Genomic DNA, 13,226 nt, shown 5'->3' on the forward strand with positions numbered 1-13,226 from the left:
CATCGAGCTGAACGTGTGCTCGAACTCGGAGGTGCCGTAGTTTCGGTACTTGATCGGTTGGATCGTGAAGACGTACGACTACTTCCTCTACGTCGTGTCATCGCTTCCACAGTCGGTCTGCGTTGGGTACGTAGACAATACTCTCCCCTCGTTGCTATGCATCACATGATCTTGTGTGTGCGTAGGAAATTTTTTGAAATTACTACGAAACCCAACACTCGATATGTCTTTTTTTAGCAAAGGTCGTGCCAGATTTTTCCTCTAAAGGGGATCGTTAATCCTTTTCTAATACTCCCTCCGTTCGGAATTACTTGTCACAAAAATGGATGTATCTACAACTAAAATACATCTAGATACATTCTTTTTTGGACGAGTAATTCCGAACGGAGGGAGTATTGCTTTAGGAAAATGGGGACACCACCACCACCACCACTACCATGTCGACTGTGCAAGTCAAGATGCGCCAGCAGCCTTGCAACTAGCACGTTGTTCGGCATCTACTTCAAGCCGAGTTTTCTTCCTGCGGTGGTAAGAAAGTATATGAAACTTGTAACAACTATTTTGTTTTTAGTGATATTGGCATTAATGCATTGTGTATATATCATTGTGTATACACAGATCGTCCCATGCAATGTGATGACGGAATTCAACAAGCTGACTGGAGACACTGTGATCTTTGAGGCTCATGGGGGCCCTTACACTATGGAGGTCGAGAAAGGATGAAATATGTCACAGATTGAGGATATGGATGGAACCGTTTCATCTGCCACATGGGTATCACTAGTGGTGAGTTGATCAGCTTCTCCTTCAGAGCACAAAGACCCAAGTTGGTCGTCATTTATCTCAACACGGATGATGATGATGAGGACCCACTTGATGAAGCCATCTATACTCGAAGAATAACGCTGAGCGAGGACGAGGTGTGCAACCTATGGGACATAATCCCGCCACGTGCTGACTTTGTCGGGGTGCCATTGGTAACCCACCTGACAACTACCATGGTTGATCGACATGTTATGGTATGTTATACTTAGTGTACAATCCGATTACATGCTTACTTAGTAGAATTCAAGATTTGTAGAAATGTAGTACTGTTTTTGATAGTGTAGAAACCTAGACTTAGTAGAAATATATTTGCAAGAGTATGTGCGAGGCTACTTATTAATTGATATGTTTTTCTTATTCAGAAATTGCCAAAGAGACTATCTGTGAGTTGTGGTATCGAGCCTGATGAAGAAGGCTCTGCTCGAATACGCCTTACCGCAAGGGGCTCCGTCACCACCTGTGTGTACAGCGTGGACACGGACGGTCGCACACATTCAGCTCGGTTGGATGGAAGAACTTCCTCGTTGGCAAGAATCTTCGTGTTGGACCGACCATCCTAATTACTATCAGGAACACCCGCCGCCATGGCTTGAGGATGATGGTCGTCGTCGATATCATCTAGAACTACATATGGATGTGGCTGTATGACTACCCCTAGTAGACTGCTATATGCTGTATGACTATCTAGTACTGCTTATCATATATGCTCATGTATGAACCATATATGTGTGTGAGGATGCATGTTGACTATATATGAGTACCTATAATCGGAAATTGGTAGGAGTGGACGAGCGCGCATGCTCCTGGTATCGCCAACCATCAAACGAGCTATCGGGATGCGGGCTGTGGGCGTTATTATATTGTTTTAGACAGTAGATGTACGGGATATGGGAAGGTACGATTTTGCATGCGTTCATAACGGAGGTTGGTTTAGACGGTCGTTCGGCTCTAACGGAATGGGCCAAATTATACCAGTGGTACGGGAACAAGGTTAACCGTGTGCCGCTGATGCCGTTTACGTCGGGCGTCATCGTCGTATAGCGGGAAGCGGTGCGGTGCGGGCCAGCGAGGCCACTTATTATCCGAGCGACCCACCATCCCCGTCCCTGTCTGCTCATTTGTTCCCCCAAAATCGAGACGAAGAAGCCCATGGCGAACGCCAACCAAGCTGCAGATCCGGTCGCCCTGCCTATGGTTCCCTGCGTGGATTGTGGAATCCGCTGTATACAGAGCGTACCTGGCCCATCACTTCATGCAGCAACCGCTCTGTATACAGAAGAATGTGCTCGTGATTTTCAGCATAACTTCCTAAGGATTAACATGTGTTCATTACCATACAGAGGATTAATACGAAGGCTATCTGACAGCAGCATTAAACCTAGTTTTCAACAATACATCACATACTCGCAAAAAAAAAACAATACATCCACATAATTCAGGGTATCAGGCAAACACAGTACATAATTTAGGTGAACGAACTGGCAGTGAGCATTCAGGATACAAACGAGAAATAGGTAGAATTCAGTAGTACTTGCAATGCTTGCATTCACGAATCATGGCTTGGGATTTCTGCTAAAAGTAACACGAAAACAGGAAATACAAATGGAGATATATGTGTATGATGGATAGTCGATGAACATTTCATCAGTAGCACACTAAGATTAGTACCAGATCTCTGTTATAGCAGCATGAAATTAGTTCTAAACAACTCATCTACATAGCCCAGGGTTCAGCCAAATACAGATTTCTAAGCTGAAAGTACACAATGTACTTCAGGGGCCTGGCACTGATCAGGCAGGATACAGTAGGCAACTGGCAGAATTTCAGTGCTACTTGACATGATTTTGGTGATTTGCATAGATTAATCACTGTTTGATAGCAGGATCATGAGTGCCACAATCTTTGTTGCAGGTATTCTTTCGATGCCCTCCCACTCCGCAGATTGAGCATTTCGGTTCTTTCCTTTTCTTTTGAGGCGTGTCCCCTCTTTGTGGACATGTTGTGCTTTTGTGTCCAGGGCCACGGCATATAGTGCAGAACCGTGTTCGTTTGCTTGTGCCGCATCCGACAATTGCATCGAGTTGTGATGTAACCATACATGTTTTGCTCTTTGCAGATCGGTCGTCGTACGGAGGCTTGTCTCTGCTGTTTGTTGGTCGTCCGCGTTTTCCGTTTGCATTCTGGAGCTGCTAATCCAATGAAATTTCCTATGGCACTACCCTCATCGTTGCACATGTGTCCATTATGTGGCCCTTGCAGCTGACTCAATTCTGCAAGTTTTGTCTTCTTGAGTGTTCCAAACCCAGACTATCATGCTCAGCAGCTAAAGGAGTCAGTTTATCCATTGCTGCCCTAAGTTCCATTGCGCAATCATATGCAATTGGATTTGCATCACCAAGTTTCACAACCTCTAAAGCATGTGTATACATATTTGAATGTCTGAATGTTATGGAGTTAGCTGGAATCTTGTCTTTTTGTAGGTGGGCCAAGTGATCTGGAAGTATATCTCTGGCATCCTTTGTCCACCTTTTCAGGATATGCTTTGATGGAATTCTGTCTATACCCAAGAAATCAAGAACCTGCAATACAATTTGTACTTGTTTCAGCATATATGCCTTTTTCAAGTGAGTCTGACAGCTAAAATGTCACATTTTTTTATCTCAATATGATGAGTTGCTACCTTAATTGAATGGCAGCATAGCAATCCTCTGTGCTCGAAGTTGCCACATTCACATGTCAGTTCATCACCCTGAGCGAGGACATGTACAATGTACAATACTCTGCAGCACTTGTCATGTTTCTCCGGGTGGTACCGGTGTACATAATATTTTGAACCTTTTTCAACTTCTTCTACTCTGTATTGTCTTGCTTCATACATGATTTCACCAAATTTGTCGAACATTGCTTGCGTGTAGATCTCGCTAGCATGGAACTTCAGTGGTGTGTTTACCTTCATAGCTGGCAATGTCTGAACATAAAAAATTTCTTTGTTAGCATGTACCATGATTTTGCAAATGTAGAATTACAAATATGGATTTTCAATACAATTTTGATGCATCTAGCAAATACTTCGGAATCTGCAAGAAATTTACTCCCAAGACCCCATCTCATTCACGTCTTCCCCTTCTCTCTCCGTCCTCTTTCTCTTCCAGCACAAGCACCCCTTTCTCTTCCCATGGTCAAGTATTTTATCTCAGCTCCCAATCTTCTCCGATGGATTGATGCACTCACATTTAACCCAAAACAAATCCCTGATGCAATCAGTATGAACTGCTCCACTCTCAATCCATATGTTTATTTGGTGCCTTTTTCTCTGTTCTCTCATCTGATTATTTCAATCTCCTTATTGCTTGCTGCTGGCCCGTGTCCTGGGTGCACCGATCAAAGTCAGAGGGAGGCTAGTAGCGCTAGTTCATTGATTCATCAGGAGGATCAACTGGACTACCAGAGTCCAGAGACACATACAGTGCCGCCACATGGTCTTCTTCCCATATCAATCAAAGGATTTTTTTTATGGAATCAGAGGTTGTTTCATCCCTTATTGTTTCTATGTTCAGTTTTTAGTGCATGAAATTTGCCTCTTAGTTTTCTGAGATGTCGTAGTTCTAGAATTAGGAAATTTGAGTCGGGTATGAAAAGTATAAGAAAATGAAAGAGATTGAAAAACTCACTCGACCTCAGAAAGGCGCTTTTGATAACTTATTAGCAGAAGAATTGAATATTCCTTCTGAAAATCATAGTGCGGATACTTGTCTTGTCGAGGTTCATGGCATGAGATTATCAATTCTAAAACACAGAAAGAAGGATGATATACATAACAAAAGCCTTGTTTTTCTAGTTGCTATTTTTATGCCGAGGGCCTATTTTTTGATTTTGCACCGGGCCTCCATTTTTTCAGGTACGGCCCTGTTTCAGACATCTGAAATCATTAAGAATGAAATACCTCTCAATCTGAAAGAAAGCAGACCAAAATGCTAGCACAGCTTTACGTTTGGAGATCTAAAATGTTCAGACATATATATGCCTAATAGATTCAGAGTTCAGCATGAAAAACTACGAATTGATGGTTGCCTTTTTTTTGCCAAAGATTGTACAGCTGACAAGCGAGCACTATGGATATACACCTTCCGTTTCAGAGTTCTAATTTTTTCAGATATGTCTTATATAAATTGGTTACGAGTTGAGCACGAACAAGACCAAGAGTTTACCTTCTTGTCCAACCGGGGGCCTGAGGGTTATCCTTTCCTGTTGATTGCTGCGAATCCGCCGCCGACAAGCTCAGTGCTTCGCAGCCGTTGGTCATGGCCAACTGGATTGTCAGTGGGTTGTCGCCAGCATCTCCCATGTTTGATTCACCAGTCGACTGTGTGAGACCAGTATCTAGCTCACCGGCCGGCGTGAATCCGTTGGATGCAAGATCCGGCAAGGGGAACCTGTGAGAAACCCCCAGCCATCCATAAGTTGGTCCACCCAAAGATTCAGAGTTAGTAGTAATTTGCAGAAGATGAAGTAGCAACCATACCTGTCCACCGGATCTGCCAGGAACTCCAGTCCATCGCCGCTCTCTTCCGCCGTCGCCTCCATGGGCTTTGGTCTTTGCTGATGGCGCCGCAGATCAGTCGAAATGAGGGGGCAGGGTGGGGGTTGGCCGGGTGGGGATCGTGAATTGTGGTGGGCCTGCGTTGGCATTTGTTTTTTCACCGTTATGTGTACGCTATTGTCTGGACGGAACTTTTGCTGGCCTACGTCACGTACCGCGCTTCATGAAATGTACCAACAGTACATTTACAATGCCTTCCCGTTACCGCACGACGTATACGATAGATCAGTATGTGTCCACAGTGAGCTCACATGCATGTGTACGGTCAACCGAAGAGCCCCACCCACCTGGTCCTGCTCTATTGGTCCACGTACCGGGAGCGTGCGCGCCCATCCTCTCTATCGCCGCTCTCTACCTATAATGCTTAATGATATTGTATGACTATTGTATGACTAGCTATATGGTATTGTAGTTAATGATATTGTTATCTGGTATATGTGAAATTGTAATTTATTGAAATGGGGTACTGTTCTAGATCAGTAGGAAGCAGGGAAAAAATGTTGAAAGATACAGCAGTAGCGCGGGCAAAGAAAAGCACTACAGCTACTTATTAGTAGCGCTTGCTAGAAAACCGCTACTGATATAGTTAATACTAGTAGCGTGTGTACATAGAGCGCTACTACTATCTGTTAGATATAGCGCCTTATTAGTAGCGCGGCCACCCGCTCTACTGATAGCGTTAAAACGCGCGCTACTACTACGGTTTTCCAGGGTTTTCCCTAGTAGTGGATTGCAATATGGTCCATGTTGCAAAGCATGGGGCAGTAGATGAGGTGGCCTATACATGAACCATAGAAAACGGTTCGACGAAGCGCAACATTGATCGTGTTGCAAATCCTTGAATGCAATACGAGTCATGTTGTGAACGGGATGGGGCCACACGACTGGCCTGGGGAGAGATCGGACGGCTGTTCGGCGCGCCATCCAACAATTGTTGAGGCGGCCGATGTAGTCTGATTATCACCCGACCGATGGGTAGCATCGCCCGATCAAACATATATCCAATGCCCGAACCCCCGCGTCGCCTCGCTCTAGTGACACGGGGCCAGAAAACCCTAGTGTCGCCACCGAATCTTCCTCTCCCCCCCCCTCCCATCTCGCCGCTGCCAAAGGGTGCCCGCCGATGAAGCCCGGGCCGGCCCCGAGGAAGGCGGTGGCAGGGCACTATCATCTGCTGTGGGGTGGCGCATCGAGAGGGGTCGTTTCATGAAGCGAAGAGGAGATCCAGTGGCACGTGGTGGAGCTCTAGATCCGCGTGGTTCGCACGCTGGATCCGTGTGATGCGTGTTCATGGCAGCACAGTGGAGGTGCTTGGCCGCGCGCCCATCCAGCAACTGGTGCGCGCGCGCACTGGGCTGTGTGTTGAAGGCGCTATGCACGGTCACTGCGGCGTGGAGGCCCAGGGGCAGCACGAACATGCGCGTCGCCGTCATGGGGTGCCGCTGGGGGACGCGGGCTCCCTCGACTGGCGGCCTCATGCTAGCATTGTCCGGATCTGGTGCTCTGGCGTCCGGAGGCCCGGAGGTGGCTCGGCCGGCGACTGGTTGCAAGTGGATCGGAGCGGCACGCGAGCTATGTCTAGTTGCCCCGTGGGATCGGTGCGGCATATGTCTAGCTCTTTCGGATATATTGTTCCTCTTCGGTGTCCTCAATGTTTGCGGACATGCTCGTGGCAGCCCGGTACAATATATACGATAGTTGTTGGTATGCACTCTAGTAGCGGCGAAGGCGCTCGAGTGCCTGCCCGGATGTGTTGTGGGGTTTTGGCTTTCCGGCGCGTTGTATGTGATGTGATGCTCCAGACCTAGTCTAGCTAGGCGTTGCTTGATTTTTGCCCGGTTTTCCTCAATAAACCGAGCGGTCCTCTTTTTCTTTCTTCTTTTTTAGCACTTGCCTTTATGCAGTGCATTCCTTCTTTGGGGTGTTTTTGTAATACCTCTTTCTGATCAACGAATTTGGCAATTCTCCTGCCAACATTAAAAAAACATAGATTCAATGCCGGGCATGGAGGCGGCCGAGGTGCCACGAATTATCAGCCTGCTGAATTTAAGCTTTTCCGTTTAGGGTTGGTCCGATTGCTTGTAGTATGTGTGTATATAAAATGCAATACAAGCGCCGCTGGGATTTCTCTCAAAACTTTCCAACCTATACGAGCTTGTCTCGGAGGAACCCTAATCCCCGGTTGACAATCTTCCCGTCCACCAACGTCTCGTCTACAAGCTCTCCGCTACAGTCCAGGGTCGTCACCGGTCACTGCTAGCACACGTACGGCTCCATGACCAGTGGTTCGGGGCCGGCCTCGCCGGAGTGGCTCGAGGCGTTGCTGTCTCGGATCCAGGCGCTCGCTGCCGACCGCGCCCGGCTGGAGGAGGTGAACAACACCCTCCATGCGCGCCTCCTACAGGTGATCCACTGAACCTACAACGAGTCCTTTCTTTCTAGGGTTTCTATTTATCGTCCTTGCATGCGCCTGATGCTGGTTTATTATTGTGTCGGCGTCGGAAGGCGGAGACGAGCAGGAAGAGGTGGAAGGCGGCCTACATTGACCGCCTACTTCCTGCTGCTAACATGATATCTTTGTATAATCCGCTTCTGGGGACGCCAAAGGCGTCGTCATCCTATATCTCGGCTCGGACCCATGGCTCTTGACTTCTTGTTGAAACTTAAGGCTAGCTCGACCCGGCATCGGCGACCGCTTTAGCGACGTTATCCTCCTTGGAGGCGAAGCCGAGATCTCCTCCTATCCACCTCTGACCCACTCCCGGACGGAAGTCCAAAATCCGTCTTGGATTAGGCGGCGGCGGCGCCCTTAGTGTCTCGAGGCGCCGTCTTGGGAGGCTTGGGTGTTCGGGGGAGAGGTACTGTAGGTGGTGGGCTCTGCATGACAGTTCCTGCAGCAGTGACGGTGTGGAGGTCGGCAGGTTAAGGGGTACTCGTTGCGAAGATCATTCCAATTCTCCAACTTGCGACAAGTAGTGCGCTGCATGTGCGCCACTTGTCGCAATCTGGGAGTTTTCCTTTTTTCGTAGATCCGTTTATTCAAAATATTTTATCTCTTAAATCGTGCATCCAAATCTCGAACCGCTTTCGCCGTTGAATTTCTCGCGTCGTGATCTTCAAAAGAAGATCCCATGTTGGATTCCTCTCGCGAAAGCATAACCATGCCTCTCGGAAGCAAAACCGTGCATCTCGTGAAAGAAAAAAAAACAGAAAACACGTTTTTTTTCGTTTCCAAGAGGCACAGCCGTGCCTCTCGCGAAAGCACAATCGTGCCTCTTGCGGAAGCAAAACCGTGCCTCTTGCGAAAGAAAAAAACAGAAATCGCGTTTTTTTCGTTTTCAAGAGGCACGGCCGTGCCTCTCGCGGAAACGAAACCGTGCCTCTCGCGAAAGTATAACCGTGCCTCTCGCGGAAGCAAAACCGTGCCTCTCGTGAAAGGAAAAAAAAACAGAAAATGCATTTTTTTGCCGTTTCCATGAGGCACGGCCGTGCCTCTCGCGAAAGCAAAACCGTGCCTCTTACGGAAGCAAAACCGTGCCTCTTGCGAAAGGAAAAAAAACAGAAAACGCGTTATTTTTTCCGTTTTCAAGAGGCATGACCGTGCCTCTCGCGGAAACGAAACCGTGACTCTCGCGAAAGCATAACCGTGCCTCTCGCGAAAACGAAACCGTGATTCTCGCAAAAGGAAAAAAAACTACATTTTTTGCGCAACAAAAAATTATTTTTGGAAAAAATAATTGGTCAAAAAGCTAGGAAAGACCGGTGAAAAACCAAAACATCGAAAAAACCGAAAACGCGTGCGGAAAAATAAAATAAATTCCGGAAGGAGCGCTCAGAGCGCGACACGTGGCGAATCGCTAAGAGCGCGCCAAGTGGCACTGATTGTTGCGAGGCTTCCGAAGGAGCACTCGTTAATTAGTTGCTCTCTTATATTAAAGCCATCACCGAAAAGAGGGAAATAAATTCAAAAAAAAACAAGCACCGATCTGAACTTGAACTTGATGGACCGGTTCCACCACAAGGAACCTAACCATGTGAGCTATGCTCAGTTCACTGTACGATTAATAGGTCTGGTTTCATTTACTCCCCGTTTCAGTTTACAAGTCCTGCACGTATACCTAGGTTACCAATTTTATCACCTTAATATAATCTATATAACATAAAATTTATATTTTTTAAAAAATAAAACATTTAAAGTTTATATTGGTATATATTTTGTAATATATGAGTTGTATTAGGTTGGTTAAATTGACGACCTAGGGATACACACATGCCCTGTAAACTGAAAGAGAGGGAGTAGTGAGATCAAAAATCTTTCTTTATAAATAAGGCATATGCGTATCAGAAACATCTCCAAAATATACATACCCTACAATTAGTGTAGATATCAGAAATCTTTACTTATAAATATATATAGGTATACCTATAAGAAATGCATCTCCAAAATATGCACATAAGCTGCACTTAGGCGCAGATCTCGATACGCATTAATGGCGTGATCCCAGGGCAAGTGCGCAATTCCAATCCATCTTGAATATAGCAATATACACTGTTGGGAGTGGTCCAAAAAATTAGCTCACCGCGCCCGGCGCCGGCGGCTGACACAACCCCACAATCCGCGGCCCCGCGCTCCCGTTCCACCGTGCCATTCCCCGGTCCAACCCCAAGCCCGAGCCCCCACGCTATCACCTTTCCCGCCGCTGCCGCCTGCCGCCACGCCACGACCCTCGTTTCCCGTCGACCTTGCTTTTCCAGCTCTCTGCTTTCGGGCTTAAAGACACGCCACGCCCGCGCGGCCCTCGAGGAACGGTGACGGACCATGGCGTCGGAGACCGCGCCGTTCGGCGTCACGGGGGCGGCGGGCAAGGGCGGCGCGTCCGCGGCGCACAGGCCGCACGGCCACGTCGTGCTCGCCGCGCGCGTCCACGACGCGCTCGTCTTCGCCGCGGGCGCCGTGGCGGCCGTGCTCGTCCTCCTCTGCTTCTCATCCCTGCTCGCGCCCGCGCCCGTGCCCAACCTCGTTGCCGGCCCCGACCTCCCCTTCCCCACCTCCTTCCCGCAGCCGCAGCAGCAGCAGCACGACGACGGCAACGAGGAAACCCTCTACGCCAGGGTCGCCGCGCGCCCGCGCACCTTCTACGACGACCCGAAGCTGTCCTACGCCGTGGACGGCCGGCGGGTGGCCGGCTGGGACGCGAAGCGCGCCGAGTGGCTGCGCCTGCACTACCCGCGCGGCCTGCGCGCGCGCCGGGGCCCCGGGGAGCGCGTCGTCATGCTCTCGGGGTCCCAGTCCCACCCGTGCGCCGGCGACGGCGGCGACCACATGCTGCTCCGCTTCCTCAAGAACAAGGTGGACTACGCGCGGCTCCACGGCATCGAGCTGCTCTACAACACGGCGCTGCTGCAGCCCCGGATGGTGGCCTACTGGGCCAAGATCCCCGTGGTGCGCGCCGCCATGCTCGCCCACCCGGAGGCCGAGTGGGTCTGGTGGCTCGACGCCGACGCCGTCGTCACCGACATGGACTTCGCGCCCCCGCTCGCCACCAGGTACAAGGACTACAACCTCGTCGTCCACGGCTGGGACAGGGAGGTGTACGAGGCCCGGTCCTGGGTCGGCCTCAACGCCGGCGTCTTCCTCATCCGCAACTGCCAGTGGTCGCTCGACTTCATGGACGCATGGGCCAGCATGGGCCCGGCCTCGCCGGAGTACGCGCGCTGGGGCAAGACCCTCAAGGCCACGCTGGGCGACAAACCCGACGCCGAGTCCGACGACCAGTCGGCGCTCGCATATCTCCTCCTCAAGAACCCGAAGAAATGGGGCGCCAGGACGTACCTGGAGCACGAGTACTACTTCCAGGGCTACTGGGCGGAGATCGTGGACAGGCTCGACGGCGTCGCGGAGCGGTACCGGGCGGCGGAGCGGCGCTTCGGGCCGGCCCTCCGGCGGCGGCACGCGGAGGGGGATCACGCGCTGTACGCGGCGGCGAGGAACGCGGCCCTGAGGAAGAGGAAGAAGGACGGCGGCGTCCCGGGGCCCGACGGTGGCGGGCAGAAGGCGTCCGCCTGGCGCCGGCCGTTCGTGACGCACTTCACCGGCTGCAACCCCTGCGGCGGCAGGCCCAACGAGATGTACTCCAACGAGAGCTGCGCCGAGGGGATGCGGCGCGCGCTCAACCTCGCCGACGACCAGGTGCTCCGCGCCTACGGCTTCCGCCACGCCGGCCCGCTCAAGGACGACGTGCGCCCGCTTGTAGCCTAGTCTTGTCAAACCAAGCGTGCACTTTCGCTGTTACAGAAGACAGCAAAATCGGATCACCATTTTGTTATTTTGCACACTGTTTTATTAGTGAAATGAAAAGATGATGACATGACACTGTCACTGCCACTGGATGTGGCGGTGCATCATTTTAGCTTCATTTTGGGTCCTTGCTTGAATCTCTCCTCTCTTTTTCTTTACTCTTTTTTCCAAACTTCATCCAAGTATATATATACAGGGAACACCCATAAATCAGTTGTTCAGTCTTTTTTAAGAGATTACAAGTCGATTTTCCTAGAATTTTGAACAAGTAATTTTGTGACAAGTAATTTTGAACGAAGAAAATAAAATATAGAAAACCAATAAAACAAAAAAGAAAATAATCAAATAAAATAGTAGTAGACGCTAGCACCGCTGCAGGGGACGAACATAGGAGGACGCTGGCCGGCCGGCAAACTGCGGCGCCTGAGGGAGAGGGAGGTCGGTCTATTTTTCTCTGGGGCCAGAGTGACCATGGAGGATGGCCATGTTGATTCGGGCGGACGGCCCTGGCGGCGGTGGGGGACTGCCGGATAGAGGGCCTCTGTTGTCTCCGGTGAAATTGGAGCGCGGGAAGGGTGGGTGGGGGGGTGTAGGGGAGCGAGGAATCGGAGGAAAGGCCTGTCATTTGGGTGGGAATCGACGTGACCGCCGCCTACGGGGTGGTGGATCGATTGGGTGCGAGTTCTGCTTGGGGACGGCAGTAAGATTGAGAGGAAGGCGCTGTAGGAGGAGATGGGGCCATTGCGGAGGCGGAGACGGGGGAAGGCTGACGGCGACGATTCAGAGTCTGGATGGATGCGTTTGTTTGTGTGTTGAAAGAGGATTCACTCTCTTGTTTTGATTTGATGAAGCACGGGACGGGACGGCTTGGGCGGCGAGGAAACGAACAACGGTGGTGGTGCCACTCCGTTTGTGGTGGCAGCCGCACGCGCATGGGAGGGGAGGCGAGATGGTCATGGGGTGAGCGGGAGTCGTCGGCGGAGATGAAATTGGAAGACGTCGAGTGGTTTTGTGATCTTGAAAAGAATTAATGCCGGCAGCCAAACGATGGGCATGCAACCAAACGATACATCCATTTTTATCATTTTTTGTGGAGTAAAATTCATCAACAGTCACTAAGCTCGTTCATCGCGTGCAAAAAAGTCACTGAATTCAGAAACTGTAATGTTTGGGTTGACAAACTTGTTCCGCGTGCGCACATACGGTCACCGCGCCCGTTTTCATACGTATTTTGCTTGCGTGGCGCTGTCTCACTTGCTGTACATTGCCACCTCATCGTTCAAGGGACTGCAGCAGCGGAATAGCGCGACTGGAGGGTGCTTTATGCAAAATGCCACGGCGGGCCAATTTCCCAAATTTCCGCCGCATCCCTAACCCTAAATTCCCAATTTCTCTATTCTTCTTTGTCTCGTCGCTTCCTCCTCTGTTTCCCCTCCCCTCTCTTTTCTGTCCCCTCTTTTCTGTCGGTTGTTCATCCTCTTCGCCATGGCAGGCCTTGGTAGC

General features: G+C 50.1%; 1 protein-coding gene and 1 long non-coding RNA gene across 2 annotated transcripts; one reads left to right on the forward strand and one right to left on the reverse strand.

The window, feature by feature from the left end:
• Nucleotides 1-2,378: 2,378 nt before the first annotated feature.
• LOC123089816 (uncharacterized) lies at nt 2,379-5,487 on the reverse strand. The gene is made up of 4 exons (XR_006442381.1): nt 5,348-5,487; nt 5,034-5,258; nt 3,506-3,793; nt 2,379-3,404 (listed from the first exon to the last, which is right to left on the reverse strand). It is a non-coding gene; the product is annotated as an uncharacterized lncRNA (long non-coding RNA).
• Nucleotides 5,488-10,042: 4,555 nt separating this feature from the next.
• On the forward strand, nt 10,043-11,860 carry LOC123089817 (probable glycosyltransferase 6). The gene has a single exon (XM_044511394.1). The coding sequence runs from the start codon at nt 10,245-10,247 to the stop codon at nt 11,682-11,684; it is 1,440 nt and encodes a 479-aa protein (XP_044367329.1). The 5' UTR covers nt 10,043-10,244; the 3' UTR covers nt 11,685-11,860.
• Nucleotides 11,861-13,226: the final 1,366 nt, after the last annotated feature.

This window comes from Triticum aestivum, chromosome 4B, assembly GCF_018294505.1.
Source record: "Triticum aestivum cultivar Chinese Spring chromosome 4B, IWGSC CS RefSeq v2.1, whole genome shotgun sequence".
Taxonomy (NCBI): domain Eukaryota; kingdom Viridiplantae; phylum Streptophyta; class Magnoliopsida; order Poales; family Poaceae; genus Triticum; species Triticum aestivum.